The sequence below is a fragment of the Salvelinus fontinalis genome, chromosome 34, assembly GCF_029448725.1.
Source record: "Salvelinus fontinalis isolate EN_2023a chromosome 34, ASM2944872v1, whole genome shotgun sequence".
NCBI lineage: Eukaryota > Metazoa > Chordata > Actinopteri > Salmoniformes > Salmonidae > Salvelinus > Salvelinus fontinalis.
The window spans coordinates 11,783,211-11,804,267 of record NC_074698.1 but is presented as its reverse complement, the minus strand read 5'-3'; the positions used below and the strand labels follow the sequence as shown (position 1 = coordinate 11,804,267).

At 40.4% G+C, this 21,057-nt stretch overlaps 2 protein-coding genes across 3 annotated transcripts; one reads left to right on the top strand and one right to left on the bottom strand.

The window, feature by feature from the left end:
• The first annotated feature begins 442 nt into the window (after positions 1-442).
• On the top strand, positions 443-14,925 carry LOC129833106 (GATOR complex protein NPRL3-like). 2 transcript variants are annotated; one of them, XM_055897410.1, is made up of 14 exons: positions 443-986; positions 1,086-1,155; positions 2,864-2,902; positions 3,777-3,909; positions 5,606-5,680; positions 7,105-7,258; positions 9,327-9,408; positions 9,504-9,641; positions 10,698-10,854; positions 11,541-11,647; positions 12,102-12,231; positions 12,669-12,861; positions 13,101-13,293; positions 13,814-14,925. In XM_055897410.1, the coding sequence occupies exons 1-14, from the start codon at positions 788-790 to the stop codon at positions 13,977-13,979; spliced, it is 1,836 nt and encodes a 611-aa protein (XP_055753385.1). In that variant the 5' UTR covers positions 443-787; the 3' UTR covers positions 13,980-14,925. The 2 variants fall into 2 exon arrangements, with proteins under 2 accessions (XP_055753385.1, XP_055753387.1); XM_055897412.1 differs by lacking the exon at positions 2,864-2,902.
• A 36-nt stretch (positions 14,926-14,961) lies between these two features.
• LOC129833913 (DNA-3-methyladenine glycosylase-like) lies at positions 14,962-19,329 on the bottom strand. Its single transcript, XM_055898739.1, has 3 exons — positions 19,090-19,329; positions 15,774-15,967; positions 14,962-15,421 (listed from the first exon to the last, which is right to left on the bottom strand). Exons 1-3 carry the CDS (start codon positions 19,327-19,329, stop codon positions 14,962-14,964), a joined length of 894 nt encoding a protein of 297 aa, XP_055754714.1.
• Between the last annotated feature and the right edge of the window lie 1,728 nt (positions 19,330-21,057).

Genomic DNA, 21,057 nt, shown 5'->3' with positions numbered 1-21,057 from the left:
CACTCCGACATCGCTCATCCTAATATTTATATATTTCTTAATACCATACCATTCCATTCTTTTTTAGATTTGTGTATTGTTGTGAATTGTTAAATACTAATGGACTGTTGGAGCTAGGAACACAAGCATTAACATCTGCTAAATATGTGTATGTGACCAATACCATTTGATTTGATGTTTTATTTGGGTCTCGAGGTGATAACGTTTAATAACCCCTGCTCTGTGCTTTCCAGTTGTATTAGCCTCACGTGATCATGCTGGCTCGCGAGGCTACAGTACAGTTGCATTGCTATTGAATATGAAAAATAACAGTGATGATGTTAACTGGTAAAATGCGAGTTTTACAACAGGGTATTTGTTTTAGAATCGACCGATAATCTCACATAGTCACTGTAATCTCCCACCCCACTAGCGGAACTATTGTTACGGTCTACATCACATATCAGTGTAACACACAACATTGGCAGGCAGCGCTGAGCTGGAGTAGAGAAACAATAACACATCTAGCAGATAACGGAATTATATAAGTATTAAAATATATTGTCACCAGTATATTACCGAGTGTTGTTAATCAATGTAGCTAATGGTGCTGCGATAGGTAACATTAACCCTCAACATTTCTTAGCTGGCACAAGCTAGTTAGCTCGGAGCTAGCATGCGAGCTAGCTATATTTAATAATTGTCGGAAAGTCTGGCAAGTGGTAGCTAGGTTTCTTATAACCATGTAGCTAGCTACTGTAATGTTAAATATCAATTGACAAACAATTTGCTTACTCGACGTTAAAATATGTACATTCATTCATCTTCATTTGATTTACAAGGCGAGCGAAAATCTATGTATAAACAGTCTGAAAATAGCTTCTTCAAATGTGGTGAAAAGACAAGCCCTATCAGTGTAATTTTGGTTACTTCGGGTAGCCGAGGGAACAAATTGCTCTTTAGGTACCCATTTCAACGGGTTGCAGATTGCACATCTTCACTCACGAGTAAGTAGTCCTTACTGTGTGTGTGACGTTAGCTTACTATGTGGTGTGATATGTAAGATTTGGTAAACAATCTTCTAATCTGATGTTTTTGCCCAATAGCAAAACAGCGAAGTCCATATGCATTGAACACTACAGGAGATGTTCTTGAAGACCCGGATGGAGATTCAAGGTATTGGTCATCATATTATGTCACCTACATATTGTTTCCATGTTTAGGTCTATATCACGATGGGGAAATAAACAACATCCCTTTGAATGGGGACTGTTAGCTTTCGAAAAACCTTCTCCTTGTGTCGGATTTTCAGCCATTACATTCGCCCGCATTTGGCTCGGTGTAAACTACAATTCCGATGCTGTGTTTTAAGGTTTAAAAACGTCAATAATCATCGCTTTCGAAGCTGTTTTCAAAACGTATGCTGATATGCCCCCTATCTTTCATGTCAGCGAGAAATAATCTTTCAATTAACGATACACTTACTTTAGTAGTTTTACACAGATCCATACACTTTGTGTGCCCCCAGTTGATGAACTACACTTCCTCCTCAGTTAGCTTACACACAGGTGTTCGGAGCACGCTAGATAGCCAATTTTAACAGGTGGCGGCCAATGTCTTCTATCAACAAGCTCTTTAACATGGAGATTTGGCCATGTGGGAACACTAACCCTATAAAGGTGTGTAGTAACTTTAATAAAACATAAAAAAGTATTTCTCACTGATATGAAAGGCAATGCTTGTTAATGTTTAGAGCAAGTGTTTGGGCTCTCAATAAAACTCCCCTAGTCAGAAGATACTATCATCATTATGTGCTAAAGTAGTTAGCATTTATGAATGGGGTATGGGACTGTGTGACACTGGGACTGTGTGACACTGCGCCAGTGTGACAGGCTTCAGCATATTCATCATACGTTTTGTTAACCAGTCAAGTTTAGGATATGTTCATATCAGAACAAAATTAGTCAACATTTGATTAAAACAATGGCGGCATGTGTGTTGGCTAGGGTCCTATTGGCTCTAGTTCACCCAAGAGGGCTAGGGTTGTATTTGTGCCTTCTTGCAAATGTGTCTGTGATATTACAGCATTGGTTCATGGCAATACACCCCTTATCTGTTGTTTGGTATATGTGGTTATGAAAGTCACTCTATATGTATGTCAAATAAATGGATAATTACATGAGCTTTTTAACCTTGTTACATAAGAGCCTTTTGTTTAACATGTGGGCTTTTAAAGTGTTTGCGTTTTAATTTTCAAGTGACATTCAGATAATAAGAAATGGCCGGCATGCAAAATAGTGGCCACAAGATACAGATTTTTTTTAATGAAAATTTCAGTCACTCATTTAATTTAAAAGGAAGAATTTAACAAAAATACAGATGCCTACAATTGATAGTTACTCAAATAAAATCTACAGGCATATTTACATCAAGTTTGGCCTACTCTTTACCTATTTCAACCCATCTATGATATTAACATGGTAATTACTCTAGTAACTTGTTGTTAGTTATTGCTTTGTTGTTGCATGTTAATGGAGTTGAGTCCACTAACCACAAAATCTAATGTTGACTACTATGTAATTACAAAGCAAATGCTAAATTACTTTGTAATAACATGTTCATAACATTGTTACTGGGTTAATTATAGCATTTGTACTCCGGTACAAGAGTAATGCATCGTGAAGCGTTACAACATTTTCTGTAATCAAGTCTTTGGTACAAAAATAGATCAATTTGCTTTAAAATATTTATTCAAGTCACTCTCAAGTGGTAATCTTGTTTAGCTTTGTTTGTGATGTCCTTCTGTTATGCATTCTGTCCAATTGTCTGCTGCATTTTTTTCTTTTGTTTGCGTTTTTTTTTTATGGCCCTATTCCCATTTCAGAGAACAAACTCCACTAACTGATGAACAGTTGGTAGCAGGGTAAGACCACATCATTCTAAAACCACCTTTCCTTTGTTTAGAACACCCTTGTCTTTATCCACTCCTTCCTTCCTGTTTTGTCTTGCATAAATATATATCCTGTGTGTGTACATATATATACCTACGCCAACCTTAATCTCTGAAATTCCTGTTGAATTATTACAAATGGAATGATTCACTGGTCTATCTTGGTAAATCCTGCATTTCAATTAAGCCTTGCTAAATGATTGCTCCAAAACCAGCAACGTAGATTCTTCAGTTCATTTAGCATTAGAATCCACTTCATCTGATGATATTTGATTTTTGGGAAATCAATTCTGAATAGATACATAGACTTCTTTTACATGGCTAAACCAAGCAGAGCCATAGTAATATCCTCACTTATTTCTCAGAACAAAAACATAGCCATGATTAAGATTGGATTAGAATCTGTCCCTTTTCGGTTTTCTGGTGGAATAATACCACCTAATGATGATGATATAATTTGTATTTGATGATGGGGCCGGCCTGCAGCATGAGCTATGTAAACCAGCATGAATCTGTCACCTCCCCTTTACAAAGCCCTCGCCTTCTCTGCCAGAGGGGGCTTATTCACTGTCGTCTCTCCTCTCCAAGTACTATTTACACCAGCTCTTCTCAAACTGTGATCTATCAATCAGGTTGCAGGCTGATCCATGTGATTGACCTAACCCTTCTATCCATAGTCACACTATGGCTACCATTATAGGTTGATGGACTAAATAATAAAACAAAGACAATGAAACCGAATTAGATATAATTGGCACTTTCTCAGATATCTTGTTGCTCTCCTCCCTTCCTGCTCTACTCTCGGCTGGTTTACTTAGGTCTTTTTCTCCTCTCTTTCTCCAATAAGGTTCTCTGACATCATCCTCGCCACTATCTTGGCCACCAAGTCTGATATGTGTGGGAAGAAGTTTGAGCTGAAGATAGACAATGTGCGTTTCGTTGGGCACCCCACCCTCCTCCAGCATCCTCACACCATTCAGGTAAGATACTTTTTTGTGAATTTGTGATGGCCTGAGCATAAATACACATTCACCGCAGAGATTCTCTGTCAGTCAGTCCAGCAGTAGTAGCATGAGATCTGAACAATGACTGTATATGAATGGATGGACAAAGCCATCAATCACGTGACACAATTCATCCCTTTGTGAAGACTCAATAGCGCATTTGAAGCCAAGGAAGTCGGTTAATATGGCATCTCATGGATATATAACATGCACAGTTTGAGCTACTCCAGAAAGTGACGTTGCAGGCTAGCTCAGTGCTGCCCCCTCTCAATGAATATATCAAGTTGAAGGCCAACCGGGGTACTGCAGGCTTCCATTAGTCATTTAGTAGATGCTCTTCTGCACAGCGGTTTACAGGAGCAGCTAGGGTTAAGTGCCTTGCTCAAAGGCACATTGACAGATTTTTTACCTAGTTGGCTCGGGGATTGGAACCAGCGACCTTTTCGTTTTAAAATAATCAGTTCAAGGACATACATCTGGTGTAATATAATTAATTATTGGTACCATGCTTGTCTTAGAATATTTTCATTTATTTACACGAAGATTGACCTTTTCCAAATCACTATTTTCTGCAAACAATTTGTGCAGTACTGCGGTCGGCTTTGAACTTCGTGGCTTCAATAAGAGGGGGCAGTTCTTCTCCCCTCGATCTGAAACAGCAATTCTCCTTTTAATTCCAATCTGAGACTGTGAATTCAGGTCCCACGCTCCATCTAGTGGAAGAAGTGCCTTACATCTCAGTGTTTCACAATCATTATTTGACAATTCACAGAAGTAAGATAGAATGGATTGAATATAAGGGGTGAGAAGTGGAGAAATCATTTGGAGTGAAATTCTAGACAAATATTGAAATGTTTGTAACTTAAACGTATCTAACCTAAGTAGGTTGATGATAGGTACTATTCCATTCGCTGGACTACATGTAGCCTATTAGAGGGTTGAAATTAGTGTCCTGATGAACCTGATAACAAATTACTCAACTAGTGCAGTGAATCATTTGCTTTCCATAAAGACATGTATTTAATCCATGTGATTTGTATGCTGTTGATTGTATCCAAATGGCAATTTCTCATCAGTGTGATCCCCTAAAAACCGAGCCTGAGTTGTATGTTAGAATCCTTACAAAATGTTCCTTTTCAGAAATTATACCAACAATTCATGAGCTATGGCTCTCATAAAATGTTATTTCAAAGCTTAATTGAATACCCTGATGAAGACAGCTTGTCTGTCGAAACGTTGGTAATTAAATATTTTTGCATCTGAGCTCCTAGAGTGTGCGGCTCTCCTTTATTTTCTAGTTTTCTACTCCGCTAGCCAGCACCTCGCCTACATAGGTGTGCGTTTCTTTTTTCTTCTAAAGCTTAATTGAATACCTACTATAATAAACCAAGCTTTAAAAAGTGCAATTATACATGTATGTATTTTTGTAAATAAGATGAAAATACCAGTATAAAAGGCATGAATAAAAGGAGCCATTTACAGCTGTTTATTCTTGTCTAGAGAGCTTTGCCACAGGACTAACATGAATGTTTTCACTGTGTTGTTTATACATTTCAATACATACAATAGCAAGTATTATGATTTAAATAGTGATGTGCAAAGCCATTGATCATAGAATGATTTAGAACATCTTATATCTATTATATTTATTATCTTATTTCTTTCTGTCCAGGTGTCCAAGACAGACCCCTCACCTAAGAGGGAGATGCCCACCATGATCCTGTTCAGTGTTGTGTTTGCTCTGAGAGTAAGAACATAATTTTTATTTTATTTTCCATAAATAGCTTTCTCTTTCCTCTTGAATATAATTACTGTCATGTCAATAATATTCATCTTAATTTGATGAATAAGTGCTAATGCTCAGGTTTGGATTAGCTAAATGTTTTCCACATTATGTGCTTATTTTACAAACACCACATTCATTGGTGAAAAATAAATGTTCTCTAATTAAATAAAATAAATTGTCTGGTAATTTGGGTGGGTGAGGCCAGGTCAGGGAGAGTGCTTTCCCAGAAAAGGATGGGTCTCTTGGGGTGATAACATTCCAGCATGGGGTCTATCTGTGGTGGAAAGGAGGGTGAGAGCTGGGTGGGGGCAGTGGGCTCTGTTTAATCACTCTACCCTGCATGGCACTACCCTCCCCTGGGCATGACTCAGCCTGGCAGACTGCTGATTCACTGGAGGCTGCCTAGCCCTGCACAGCTGAGACTGGGCGGAATGTGCACAGTCATGTTCTAACCTCATATCTGCCCAGCAACCCACCCAGCCTGTCACTCACTGGCACTTTCCACGGCTCTGCGCCTAACATGACCATGCAGAAAATGATGTCCTGCCCTTTTGACTTGTTTGGTTTTTATTTTGAAATATGAGTAATTTGTTTAAATACGCTATTGATTCATATTTTTATATTCATAAAAATATTCATATCAGTAATGTCACTCAATGTCGGTTCACCCAAAATTATTTAACTGCAATAAATAAAATTTGACATGCATGTATTGATAAAATATCTGATATCATTTTTTTTATAGTATGCACAATTTTTAAATGAGCAGTTTGGAACTAGGGCCATTTTACCACTCACATTTTTTTATTAAGCTATTATTGAACTTCTAAAATGGATTATGTTGCTAATATTGCTGTTTTGAAGTTACTTAGAGATTACAATATTTTAAAGTCAACATGTGATGTAAACAAACCGATATCTTGAGTTACTGACTTGCCGGACCATAGATTCCCTATTTGTTACAATTACAATGTAATAATTTAGTAGATTCTCACAATTTCAACCAATGTGTTTTAACTATTACAGATTTATAATAATCTATAAACTAATAATAAAGTACTTTTTAGTAGTAAAAAATGTAAGGGATATTTCAGAGTCTGCGTGCAGTTTGAAGGAAGTTGCTAACTAGCTCAAACGCAATGACTGGAAGTCTATTAAGTCTAAGCATTGGCTCACGAAACGACCTTTCACTTCCTTCATACTGGACGCAGAGACATAAAAATGTTATCGACGAGTTCATCTGACTATGGGGAATTAGATAAAGGGCCTTAATTGCCACAATCTCGAAGTATCCCTTTAACCAAGTGTTGAAGTGTGATCAGTGTTCCAGTTGCTTTGCACCAGTGTCTCATAATGCCGTCTCTCTGTCCTGGTGCACCTTACAGGCCAACGCCGACCCGTCTGTCATCAGCTGCATGCACAACCTGTCCCGGCGCATCGCCATCGCCCTGCAGCACGAGGAGCGCCGCTGCCAGTACCTCACCAGAGAGGCCAAGCTGATGCTGGCCGTGCAGGACGAGGTCACCAACATGACCGAGAGTGAGTCACATACTACATTACCCAAAACACACCACTCAGTGCTTGAGTCTAGTACCCGCCTTGGAAATAGGGGGCGCCATTTTCACTTTTGGATAAAATGGTGCCCAAATTAAACGGCCTCGTACTCTGTCCTAGATCATATGATATGCATATTATTATTACTATTGGATAGAAAACACTCTGAAGTTTCTAAAACGGTTTGAATTATATCTGTGAGTAAAACAGAACTCATTTGGCAGGCAAACTTCCAAACAGGAAGTGAAAATTCTGAAATGGGTCGCTGTGAAAGACATTGCCTATTCAATTGCCTAATATTTATGGATATGTATGCACTTCATACGCCTTCCACTAGATGTCAACAGGCAGTAGAACGTGGAATGAAGTGTCTAGCATTATGTGGGACCGAATGAGAGCCTTTGGAGTGACAGGTCAGTCATATTGCCAGTTTTTGGCCACGCACTTGGGTATGTCATATCTTTGTCTGCAAATCGTTAGATAGACACGAAGAAATGCTCTGTCTGGAACGTTATTGGATATATATGAGAAAAACATCCTGAAGATTGAATCTCAACTGAGTTTGACCAGTTTATTCGACTTTTATTATCACATTTTGAAGTTTTCGTTCATTGCGTCAAATCTTCATGGACACGTGAGCTACACATGCTAGCCAAAGTTGCTAATTCGACAGAATAAATGGACATTCTAAAACAAAACAACGATTTATTGTGGCACTAGGATTCCTGGCACTGCATTCTGATGAAAGTTCATCAAAGGTAAGGGAATATTTATGATGTTATTTCGTATTTTTGTTGACTCCAACATGGCGGAGAATGGCTGAGCGCTGTCTCAGATTATTGCATGCTGTGCTTTTTACTGAAGTAATTTTTTTTAACCTAACACAGCGGTTGCATTAAGAACCAGTGTATCTTTAATTATATGTACAACATGTATTTTTCATCAAAGTTTATGATGAGTTTTTCTGTTAGATTACGTGGCTCTCTAAAAATTCTCAGTATATTTTGGAGCCATTTCTGAACATGGCGCCAATGTAAAACCACGATTTGTAGCTATAAATATGCAAATTTTCGAACAAAACAAATGTATTGTATAACATGATGTCATAAGACTGTCATCTGATGAAGTTGTTCAAAGGTTAGTGATTAATTTTATCTCTTTGTGGGTTTTGTGAAAGCTATCTTTGCGGTGAAAAAATGGCGTTGTGTTTTGGGCTATTGTGGTGAGCTAACATAAATATATGTTGTGTTTTCGCTGTAAAACATTTTAAAAATCGGACATGTTGGCTGGATTCACAAGATGTTTATCTTTAATTATGTGTAAAACATGTATTTTTCATAAATGTTTTATGATGAGTATTTCTGTATTTCACGTTGCTCTCTGTAATTATTCTGGCTGTTTTGGAGCCATTTCTGAACATGGCGCCAATGTAAAACCACGATTTCTGGCTATAAATATGCACATTTTCGAACAAAACATAAATGTATTGTATAACATGATGTCATAAGACTGTCATCTGATGAAGTTGTTCAAAGGTTAGTGATTAATTCTATCTCTATTTGTGGGTTTTGTGAAAGCTATCTTTGCGGTGAAAAAATGGCGTTGTGTTTTGGGATATGGTGGTGAGCTAACATAAATATATGTTGTGTTTTTGCTGTAAAACATTTTAAAAATCGGACATGTTGGCTGGATTCTGAAGATGTTTATCTTTCATTTGCTGTATTGGACTTGTGATTTCATGTATTTATATTATATGATATTCCCTGTTGTGCTAGGCTATTCTAGTCAGCGTTTCTGATGAGAATGATCCCGGATCCGGGATGGGTATTGAGTAGAAGTACCAAAAAGTACCCACCATTAAGTACCATATACCATGAAGTACCTACTTTACTCTGATAGCATTTTACAGAACAATGCATATATTTTCCTCTCCATATTGTTCCAAAGAAGATGGGATGAGAGGTGTCTTCGTCAAAGTCTTCACGCGACATGGATTACAATGTCATGGAGAGGTCAATGCATGTGACTTGATTTTCTGTGTTTTCGTTCTTAGCTGATGGCAGCCCTCAGTCACCATTCAGACAAATCCTTCCTAAATGCAAGCTTGCCAGGGACTTGAAGGAAGCATATGACAGGTTTGTAAAAACACCGTACAAAGTCATGTATTTGTGGATAGTTTCTTTGTTCTAACAGTGCAGATGTAATAATAGAGTCTGTGTTGTGTTTCTAGCCTGTGTACAACAGGGGTGGTGAGGCTCCATATCAACAACTGGCTGGAGGTGAGCTTCTGTTTACCTCACAAGATCCACCAGGTAGGGGGAAACCACGTACCCCCAGAGGCTCTGGAGCGTAGCCTCAAGGCCATAAGGTGTGTATGCCTGTGAGTTTGTCCTTTTGTGAGCTACTGAACACTGTTTGTGACGTGTGGGTTACAAGTTCTAACTGACGGCAGAACTTTGTAGGTTTTCATTGTATGTGGACATTTAGTTGATCAGATCTGCATTATGGAAAGTTTTCCAGTAATATACCGAGGCTGTGAGAGAGAACTCTTTGTGGCAACAGTTAGCTCTTGTGGCCTGCTTCTTTATGTGGAACTTTTAACTGCATTTTGGTGAGCAGCTCCACCAATCATTTCCTGTAGGCCACAGCGCCACCTAATGGCATTCTTTATTTACTTCTGCCTTTCACATGCTTATGTTTAGTCAGACCAATGTTATTTATTTATTTATTTATTTACCAGGTAAGTTGACTGAGAACACGTTCTCATTTGCAGCAACGACCTGGGGAATAGTTACAGGGGAGAGGAGGGGGATGAATGAGCCAATTGTAAACTGGGGATTATTAGGTGACCATGATGGTTTGAGGGACAGATTGGGAATTTAGCCAGGACACCGGGGTTAACACCCCTACTCTTACGATAAGTGCCATGGGATCTTTAATGACCTCAGAGAGTCAGGACACCCGTTTAACGTCCCATCCGAAAGACGGCACCCTACACAGGGCAGTGTCCCCAATCACTGCCCTGGGGCATTGGGATATTTTTTAGACCAGAGGAAAGAGTGCCTCCTACTGGCCCTCCAACACCACTTCCAGCAGCATCTGGTCTCCCATCCAGGGACTGACCAGGACCAACCCTGCTTAGCTTCAGAAGCAAGCCAGTAGTGGTATGCAGGGTGGTATGCAGCGTCTTCATCTCAAAATACTAATACAACTACAATTTTGCCCTTAGTAAAACATGCATTGAAACTTAAATATAAGCCATAATGATAGCTATATATTATGAGTATTTTCCAAGAGAGAAAAATTTGTACATTTCTAGCAATAAAGGATTTCCATACACTTCATGGACTATATAGAATGTAACTAGTGATAATTAGTCATTAACATGGGCTCTGTGTTAAATGTATGTGTTGTTGTCTCCCAGGCCGTATCATGCTCTGCTGTTGCTGGACAGTGAGAAGGCTCTGCTGGCCCAGCTGCCTTTGGACTGCTCTCCTGCTCTGGTGCGCCTCATTAAGACCTGCTCTGCAGTCAAGAACCTGCAACAGCTGGCACAGGATGCAGACCTGAACCTGCTACAGGTTGGTAGGAGCACCTTGCATCAGTACACACTAATACACGGGTATTTGATCGGGTTCAAATACATGGGTATTTGATTGTTTATTATTTTAATACTTATTTTCTGTGTATTTGAGTATTTTCAAATAATGTGGTGAATAAAATACTTCTATTGGAAATATGTAAATGTATTTCAAATAATTTCCTATAAATAGCCTACTATTTGAAAGCATTTTCAAATACTAATTTCAAACACTTTTTAAATGCCCAGGTTTAATGCATAGGAGTGTATTTCCAAATACGTTCCAATATTCAACTACTTGTCTTTAAAAATAAAATATAAATACTTACTTCCAAATGTATTTGAAAGCAATTGAAATACCCTAAATAGTATTTGAAGCCAGGTTTAGTTGACATCGGCCCACTTTTCAACAGGGGACTATATTTGATTGTAAGTTGCTGAACACTAACATGCTACATTATAAAGAATTGTATATATAAAGCATAGCAAGTCATTACAAACTGTCCTCAATGTCACATCATAGTGTTGGTGTTATAATGTTGCTGTTCTCATACTGCCATCTAGTGGGGTAAATTAGGAATCTTCTTTCTCTTCAGTAATATTTAATTTCTAAACAGACAGGTTCTGTCCATGCCCAATAATGCATTTTCACAGTTGCATTTTTGTTTCTGTTCGTTGTGTGTGCAGATCTTCCAGATTGCTGCTCACCTGGTGTACTGGGGAAAAGCCATCATAGTGTACCCTCTGTGTGAGAACAATGTCTACATGCTGTCCCCACACGCCAACATCAGCCTGTGAGTATCTCTCTGTGTGTGTGTGTGTGTGTGTGTGTGTGTGTGTGTGTGTGTGTGTGTGTGTTTGAACAGCCTCGTGCTCCCTTTCTCTCCTCTCATTTCTGCCATGCCTCATTAAAAGGGTGTGTGCTGAGAGGTGGCTAAACTAATGAACCAGACACTGTAATCTGTACATCCATTTTATACCAACATAATAAGCTGTCATCATGAGCATCAGGGTGCTAATGTTGAATTATGACCTAATGATTGGATGGTGAATCTATAACAAAATGTGATGTCATATCATGTTAACCCATTATTTTTGTTGACTGAATTAGATTTTCTTTGGGCCACTCATGGTCCGTCTGTGTTTCGTACTGTAGACTGAAAGGATTCTCTCCTGCTTGAACATTTGTACCGGGTACAATATGAATATGAATAAGTAAGAAATCACCATCTCCTTCTTCTTGCATAGGTACTCTCCATTGGCTGAGGCGTTTGGCCAGCAGTTCCCAGGTCATGACCTGCCTTCCATGCTGGCCAAGTTCTCCCTGCCCCTCTCACTGTCTGAGTTTAGGAACCCACTGGATGCATCTGTGCAGGAGGTAGGTCTATTAGGAAATACACACGCTCATTTTGACTAAAAGTTAGCTTCCAGAAAGCTACTCAGCATATAATTGATACTTTAGAAATGCTGATGTCTGAAGCAGAAAGAACATCTGGGCTCTCTCCCAGACCCATCCTGGTTTGGCTGAGCTCTCTAAACGAAGATGATAAATTATAAAAGACATCACATCAACTCCATCCTTCTCAACATCTATTTTTCATGAGAACAGGACCAGAACACACAGCTATTTTTTGGCTCTATTTTGGGCCAGGTTGGAACCTGTCTGTCTGAAACAGATGCGCCCAGTTACAGGGTGATGCTTCTTCCAGTTCCACTTGTTCAGTTTTTTTCTTTGAGTGGTGTCTCTAACCCAGTTGGTCCCTTCTCCTTTCCTCTCTCCTCCACCCCCTTCCCTCTCCGCCTTCCTCTGGCCAGGCCCAGCTGATCCAGATGGTGGTGTGGATGCTCCAGCGGCGCCTGCTGATCCAGCTCCATACCTACGTGTGTCTGCTGGTGCCCCCCAGTGAGGAGGAGCCAGGTCTGCTGCGGGACGAGGAGCTCCCCCTGGTGGCCCGGGTGGGGGGACGCAGCCTCAGCACGCCCAGCGCACTCAGCTTCGGATCTCCAAGTATGTGAACTTCCCCTTCAACCAGCTGTCTTGCACTCTGGGGATGAAGTGTTGAAGTACTCTCTATCTTTATGATAGAGGATGTTTTTATGTACTACCGTACCTGGTTAACCTGTTCAATAGGGTTACCTGCTACAGTTGTGCCTCTAGTCAGCTAATCATCAACCCGTCTGTCATTCCTTCTCCTCAATCAATGTCTGTCTTTCTCATTCTCTCCACCCCTCACTCTCTCTCTGTAGCTAGCAGTGATGACATGACCCTGACCAGTCCCAGTATGGATAACTCCAGTGCAGAACTGCTTCCTGGTGGAGACTCTCCACTAAACAGGAGGATGACCGAGACGTTACTGGCCAGCCTGTCCGAGCACGAGCGCCAGGTCATCCTCAATATCCCGGCTGCACAAAGTCCTGAAGACCTGCGCATGTTTGCCAGGTACAGTATGTCCCCTGCCCTTTACTAGTTGGCACCAAGGTGGGCTACTGTATTTCAGTGGCGTAATGGCGCCCTCTATTGTGCAACAGCCAGTATGACAGGTGGGCTGGGTCGTTTTGAAGGACCTGGGCTGGAGGCTCTTGTGACTCATATATCTTCAGAACAAACATACATCTGTCAGCTTGGTCTTGTGGGGAATTAAAGGATTTTTGTTCAAGGCTTTGAAATAAATAAATTCTCATCCTGTCTTCATGTAAGAATATATGGGAAAGAGAATGTTATTTTTCAGTTGTGTAACAATTGTTGAGTTGCAGAAGTGAGAAAAAGCTTGAAGGAAAATGCCAAAGCCCTAAGCAGTGAATCAATAGTGTGACTGCATAGTGTGCAGGATGCACTAATGGGATTACTGGCTTTAACAAGTGCTGCTTCATGCTAGATTTACTCAGCTAATGATTTGGTGGAGAATTTGCTTTAGTCTCATTTATCTGCCTGTTGTGTGATGTTCCTTCCTTCTTTCCAGACTGCTGCACTACTTCCGAGGGCACCATCACCTGGAGGAGATCATGTATAACGAAAACATGAGGCGCTCTCAGCTGAAGACCCTCTTTGACAAATTCAGAAGTGTTCTGGTGGTCACCAACCATGAGGACCCTGTCATCTCCCTCTTCCAGTCTCCTCTGGAGTAGAGAGGTCTGTCATGAGGTGAAGGACCCTTTCTGAAATACCAGACGGACAGAATGACACGGACTGCTGCTGTACAAAGGCCTTATTTTGGTGCTTGCTGCTTTCAGCCAACTGTACTCATATCAATGCACCCCCCAAAAATAAGATTTATAAAAGCATAACTGTCTGCTCTGCTTGGGGGACTGGGAGTGAATGTATATAGCTTTTAGATGATTTAATTTGTCCCTTTCTCTCTTAGATGTTTTACGTTCAATGCCTTGTTTTCAATACTACTGTACATTATTGAATAACAGTGTGTGAAGAGCTTTACTGATACCTATAAACTGTACTCCACTTGAGCCTTTCCATTTGGGGGAATCCCAAAAGTGCTAAATCATCTCCAACAAACACAATGTAGGAAAACAACCCTAATGCTAATTCCAGGCTGCAGGCAAGGCTGCCTCCCCCCAGGAGTCTCAGTGGGAGGGAAAGAATGAAAAGATGCCAAACATCAGACATGCTGTTTCTGCTTTGAGAGGAGGAGCACGGCGTTCCAAACATCTGTGACATCAATGATTCCAAGATAACTTTTCAAGCAAGGATGTTTATTAATGAGAATGACTGGAATGGAAATTCTAGTTGCTTTGATAGCAGGGAGGGGAGGCTAGATCAAATATTTTACAGATGTTTGGAATGTAGTTTAATCATTTGTAGCATACAAATATGGCATATTACATATCTGTGGGATTTGTGTTTGGGAAACAATGTGTGTATCTAAGTAGAAGTAATGATATATTTCATCTGGATTCCCCTCAGAGCAGAAATTTTGGCTTTGGGTCTTTTGCAATGATTTCCCCATAGCTAGACCAAATTACTGAAATAGCTCATAGCTGACATGTTTTCATTTGCATTATGTCTGTAAAAACCTGGTTATAGTTAAGATTAAAAAAAACATTAAGTATATACCCATCATGGTTTGATACAATTCCAAAAATATTCCCAGTTTCAACACTGTCCTGTGTCACCATCACATATGTCCACTGTGGAGGACGCAAAGTCTGATATCACATTGTTGACCAGTGAGTGAGTCTGTGTCTCTGCCTGTTTGTCCACTACACTCACACAGTGGTGACCACGCAGATAGAAGCGCAGGGGTTTGATGGCCCATTCCCCATGAGAGTCAATGCCGATCCGGCTTGCTGAGACCACCTCCCTGAGGTCTGGCTCTTGCGGACCTATCTGGATGTCCCTCTCCAGCCACACCTCTGGGTCTGAGGCTATGTCTCTCCGGTCGAAGCAGCGTGGTATGTCCAGGGCCTGGCACAGCTTTGAGGGAACATTGCATAGCTCCTTGTCCTTCAGGGGCCGGGGCCCCTCCCTCCGCCTGGCTATCCGCAGCTGCTTCATCAGAGGCAGGCCATGTAGAGGCTCCAGAGCGCGCAGAAGCACGGCAGCACCCTCCCCCAGAGAGAACACACACAGGGAACGATAGAGTGGAGCCAAACTGTCTCCTTCCTTTGCCCTTTCTCCAGTGTCAATGAATGGATAATTACATGGTGCAACATATAATATAACGTCTTCAATAATGAGAAACAGTTGAAAAAAGAGAACAATGGCCTAATGAAAGTAACATGGGGGAGCCTGGGAGATGCAACACTACTTAGTCTCTAATGAGGTGATTTTCCTACAGATAAGGCCAACACACTGAACTTTACTGCATGTGGTTTTAATGGCAGTTTGGTTTATTAATGGTGGTTTGGTCCACTGCCTTCAGGGTAAGCCTGGCTGTTGTACTCTTTTGTTGTATGGTCTTACCTTGACTGGAAACATTCATACAGAGGTAGATGCCGTAGATGGGGTATACATAGATGGTGCCAGGTTTCATAAACATTGCTGTGTTCCTCTCAGTGCATTTTCCCCCAGCAGAGTGAGAGACCTTGTCCTCTCCTCCCAGGTAGGCCTCAGTCTCCACCACCCTCCCTCTCAGCTCAGCACTCCGACGCACCAATACCTTGCAGCGCAAACAAGGGATAGCCTAAATAAATACTTTCTTGTGTTATGGCTTACCCTCAGTGGGTAAGTCTTCAGTAGGAACTTGATCTATTGTTGTCTCTGAAGAGAACTAGATTACATGTGTGGGGTCACAATAAGCCCTGCTGATGGTGTATGTGTGCCAATGGCTGTGCAACTGCTAGCTGGACTCCAATGTTGATACAGGAATACACAACACACATTTTCCCACCATGTTTAGCTAGATCAATCAACTCAAATTCTGATCAAATTATTGTCTATAAACAATGACAAGCCACCAGGGTCTGACAATCTAGATGGAAAATTACTGAGGATAATAGCAGAAGATATTGCCACTCCTATTTGCCACATCTTCAATTTAAGCCTACTATAGAGCGTGTGCCCTCAGGCCTGGAGGGAAGCTAAAGTCATTCCGCTACCCAAGGATAGTAAAGCCCCTTTACTGGCTCAAATAGTCAACCAATCAGCCTGTTACCAACACTTAGTAAACTTCTGGAAGAAATAGTGTTTGACCAGACACAATGCTATTTTACAGTAAACAAATTGACAACAGAATTTCAGCATGCTTACAGGGGAGGACACTCAACAAGCACAGCACTTACACAAATGACTGATGATTGGCTGAGAGAAAATAATAATAAATAATGATAAAATGATTGTGGGGGCTGTCTTGTTAGACTTTAGTGCAGCTTTTGACATTATCAATCAAAGTCTGCTGCTGGAAAAACTTGTGTTATGGCTTTACACCCCCTGCTATAATGTGAATAAAGAGTTACTTGTCTTAATGGAAGCCTATCAAATATTATCTAGTTAGAATCAGGAATTCCCCAGGGTAGTTGTTTAGGCCCCTTGCTTTTATTTATTTTTACTAACGACATGCCACTGACTGAGTAAAGCCAGAGTTTCTATGTATGCGGATGACTGAACACTATACACGTCAGCTACTACAGCGACTGAAATGACTACAACACTCAACCAAGAGCAAAGTTAAGGTATTGGAGTGGCCATCACAAAGCCCTGACCTCAATCCTATAGAAAATTTGTGGGCAGAACTGAAAAAGTGTGTGCGAGCAAGGAGGCCTACAAACCTGACTCAGTTACACCAGCTCTGTCAGGAGGAATGGGCCAGTATTCACCCAACTTATTGTCGGAAGCTTGTGGAAGGCTACCCGAAACATTTGACCCAAGTTAAACAATTTAAAGCCAATGCTACCAAATACTAATTGAGTGTATGTAAATTTCTGACCCACTGGGAATGTGATGAAAGAAATAAAAGCTGAAATAAATCATTCTCTACTATTATTCTGACATTTCACATTCTTAAAATAAAGTGGTGATCCTAACTGACCTAAGACAGGTAGTTTTTACTAGGATGAAATGTCAGGAATTGTGAAAAACTGAGTTTAAATGTATTTGACTAAGGTGTATGTAAACTTCCGACTTCAACTGTACACAGAGAGCTAATATTAATAATATGCATGTCAATCTCTCCTGGCTGAAAGTGGAGGAGAGATTGACTTCATCACTACCTATATTTATGAGAGGTATTGACATGTGGAATGCACCAAGCTGTCTGTCTAAACTACTGGCACACAGCTCAGACACCCATGCATCTTCACAGTCCCAAAGTCCAGAACAGACTATGGGAGGCACACAGTACTACATAGCCATGACTACATGGAACTCTATTCCACATCAAGTAACTGACGCAAGCAGTAAAATTAGATTTTAAAAACAGATTAAAAAAACACCTTATGGAACAGCGGGGACTGTGAAGCAACACAAACATTGGCACAGACACATGCATACACACATGTGGATTTAGTACTGGATTTAGTACTGTAGATGGATTTAGTACTGTAGATATGTGGTAGTGGTGGAGTAGGGGCCTGAGGGCACACAGCGTGTTGTAAAATCTATGAATGTATTGCAATGTTTTAAAATTGTATAAACTGCCTTAATTTTGCTGGACCCCAGGAAGAGTAGCTGCTGCTTTGGCAGCAGCTAATGGGATCCATAATAAATACAAAATCAAAAGAGGCCATGAGACTCCACTGAGAAGGCATTTAGTATTGATGGAGCTGGAGGGGACAAAGTAGTATAAAATTAGGTTAATGTGAGAAGGAAAAAAATATTTCCCTACAAGATAAGTCCTCTCTCAACAGTTGTTTGGATCTCAGTCAGCACCAACTACTCACAGTCAGAGTTTCTTTCAGTGCCGTTGAAAGAAGTCACCATTGAGGAGAGCAATTATTTCAGTATTGAGCAAAGGACTGTTCACAAACCACACAGTGTTCTGAGGCAGTGTGTGCTGGAAGTTTGGTGGAATGCATGATCACACCGGGGGGGAACCAAGCTTCTCTGACAATTAACAACCAGCCCGGAAGCCTTGCCACATGATAATGGCTTTCATACTTTTTATTACAGCCTTCCTGTAAACTGGTCCAGACATAGCTTAATTAAACACAAACATGCACAGGATTCAGCCACTGGAGGGCTTAAAAAGAAGCAACGTGCAAAGGAGTCATGGCTATGATTATTAATAGTCACTCTGCATACACAAGCACTTCCTGGCTTTGAAATTTGCTGGTCGTTTGAATGCAAGCAGTGTTTCTGTTCAGGATTAATATAGATGACCTTTACAACTCTTAGTTGCAACAATAATCCTTAGAGGTGACTACAGATTGTTATACCAGATAATCATCGTTTTGTTCCATGAAGTAATCCAACAATATGTACGCTACCATCTTGTCTATTTCAAGTCTTCTCTCATTGATCGAGACAGGTGTCTGTCCTTCATGACACGAGCACCTTAGGGTGGACAACCACCAGTCTCGATCAATGAGAAAATACTTGAAATAGACAAGTTGGCGGCATACACATTGTTGGATTACTTCAGGGAGCAAAAAAAGTTCAATCACATTATCTGGTGTAACAATCTGTAGCTATATCAGAGGTAGACATTAGTCCACAAAGAGCCCCCTTCCCATCACGAGGGCTGCCCTAGTCATAGACCTACCTACTGTGTTATAATCTATATCTGATCAAGGGTTATTCAACAGCGGTTTGGGTTAAAATGATGTTTGATTCTAGGGAAGGTACCTTCCCCAGGAATGCTTTAGCCAAACGTATACAGGGCTGGTTGAAGAACTCTTCTCCAAGGCTTTGTGGGTCCCCCTCCTTGGAGAAGTACTGACTCTTCACTGTCCCTGGTTTGACATCATCAACATCACTGCTCTCATGGTCATGGACGGTAGACCTCACCTGTCTCAGTGACACGCCCCTTTTTACTTGGTCCTCGGGCTCAGGCACGGATACTTGTGTCCTCTTTCGCCCTGACATGCTACATTGCTTGATGTACCTGAGCTTGTAATCGAGTAAAAATATCTAACTAGCCAGAGATACTTATAACTTTCATCTGTGATCTAGCTTGTTAACTAGACATGTTTTTTTTTTGCCTATAAGGCTTGTTGCAACGATGTAACGTTAGGGTTGTTGAGGGACATTTATGTTAGCCAGAACATACAGGCCTATTCAGTATGCAACATCAATAATGTCCGTTTCCTATGTATTAATCTGAAATTGGGTTTGCACCCACAAATTATTTGTTATAGGAAATATTTGTCAAAAGCCGGGTTGGCTTGCTAGTTAGCTAGCTGTATCGCGTGGGATGCTGGGGCTTCTGCTGCGTTTGTAACTAATGGGAAGGTGGTAATTACCAGTTGTGAAGTCGTATATACGAGTTGGGTGATTTCACGTGCTTTCAACTTGTTGAGAAACGCCGATTGGCTCATGTCAACCATCGACAAAAAGTACCGCGATCATGCTCGCAAGCAAATTATAGTGTTAAAAAAACACATCAATAGATTTCTTTCTATAAATACTATTTTGTTGTAGCATTTTACTGCCGAAAATTCTGTTATTGAGACCATTTCCTTAATATGTGACGTCAGAGTTCATCATGTGTGAGAAATCGGAGCTCGGAGATAGTACACGAGTTTACCACTAGTAATTACCAGTTGTACCACTAGTAATTACCAGTTGGAGGTTCGTTCAACCGGATTTTTACCAGTGTAGTAAATACCAGATGCCCACTTGGTTATAAGCGCAGCATTTTCTTTTGACTCCTCTTAAAGGGACCACACACATCAGATGAACAAATTCAATCCAAAAATGTACTTATAAAATGTGCTCTCTTATATAGAGAATTTAATTTATGTGAAGTAAATTATATGATTGAATGGTGGGGGAAAATATGTTTTAATTTCCACTTCTTTTTCTCATTCTACTTTATTTTCTTACATCAACTCACAAAAGAAAATCACTATTTAGGCTACCTTAGCTACATGAACAAGTGGTTGTGCAATTTTACATTGTACATCTGTGCTTACAGGCACAGCAGATCATAGTCACTTACAGGGGGATGTTTCAAATGAGTGACTTGACCTTTGTGTAAACCTAGGATGATTGTTGAGTTTCCCTTCACAATTTCTCTTTGTTCACAGTGAATACCTTCCAGCTGTGTTGCTTGGACTGCCAGCAAGACTCAAAGCAGGTGACTGGGGGGATGGATTCACAGTGACATCAGATTGTGTCAGCTTCCTGTTATTTTATGAATATTTTGTCTTGGCCATGTCTGAATGAGAATATGTCTGTTAGCTGATCCTGATAAGGTCAAATCAAAATCAAATTTTATTTGTCACATACACATGGTTAGCAGATGTTAATGCGAGTGTAGCGAAATGCTTGTGCTTCTAGTTCCGACAATGCAGTAATAACCAACAAGTAATCTAACCTAACAATTCCACAACTACTACCTTATACACACAAGTGTAAAGGGATAAAGAATATGTACATAAAGATATATGAATGAGTGATGGTACAGAACGGCATAGGCAAGATGCAGTAGATGGTATATGTTACACCCCTGAAAAAGGGGGGAAAGAATCACAATTGTGATACGGAATGTTTACTCATTGAGAATTTTAGTGCAAACATTTTACATAAGTAACACATGTTACAGAATAACAAATCTACAGGAAATAGATAGTTTTGTAAGGTACAAGGCTT

Coding starts and splice junctions, on each gene's coding strand:
- LOC129833913 (XM_055898739.1), bottom strand. CDS start 19,329: ATGTCAGGGCGAAAGAGGACACAAGTATCCGTGCCTGAGCCCGAGGAC. Junction 15,968..19,089: donor CTAAAGCATTCCTGGGGAAG/GTACCTTCCCTA, acceptor TTGCGCTGCAAG/GTATTGGTGCGTCGGAGTGC. Junction 15,422..15,773: donor TGTATGAATGTTTCCAGTCA/AGGTAAGACCAT, acceptor TGTGTTCTCTCT/GGGGGAGGGTGCTGCCGTGC.
- LOC129833106 (XM_055897410.1), top strand. CDS start 788: ATGTACATTCATTCATCTTCATTTGATTTACAAGGCGAGCGAAAATCT. Junction 987..1,085: donor TTGCACATCTTCACTCACGA/GTAAGTAGTCCT, acceptor TTTGCCCAATAG/CAAAACAGCGAAGTCCATAT. Junction 1,156..2,863: donor GACCCGGATGGAGATTCAAG/GTATTGGTCATC, acceptor TTCCCATTTCAG/AGAACAAACTCCACTAACTG.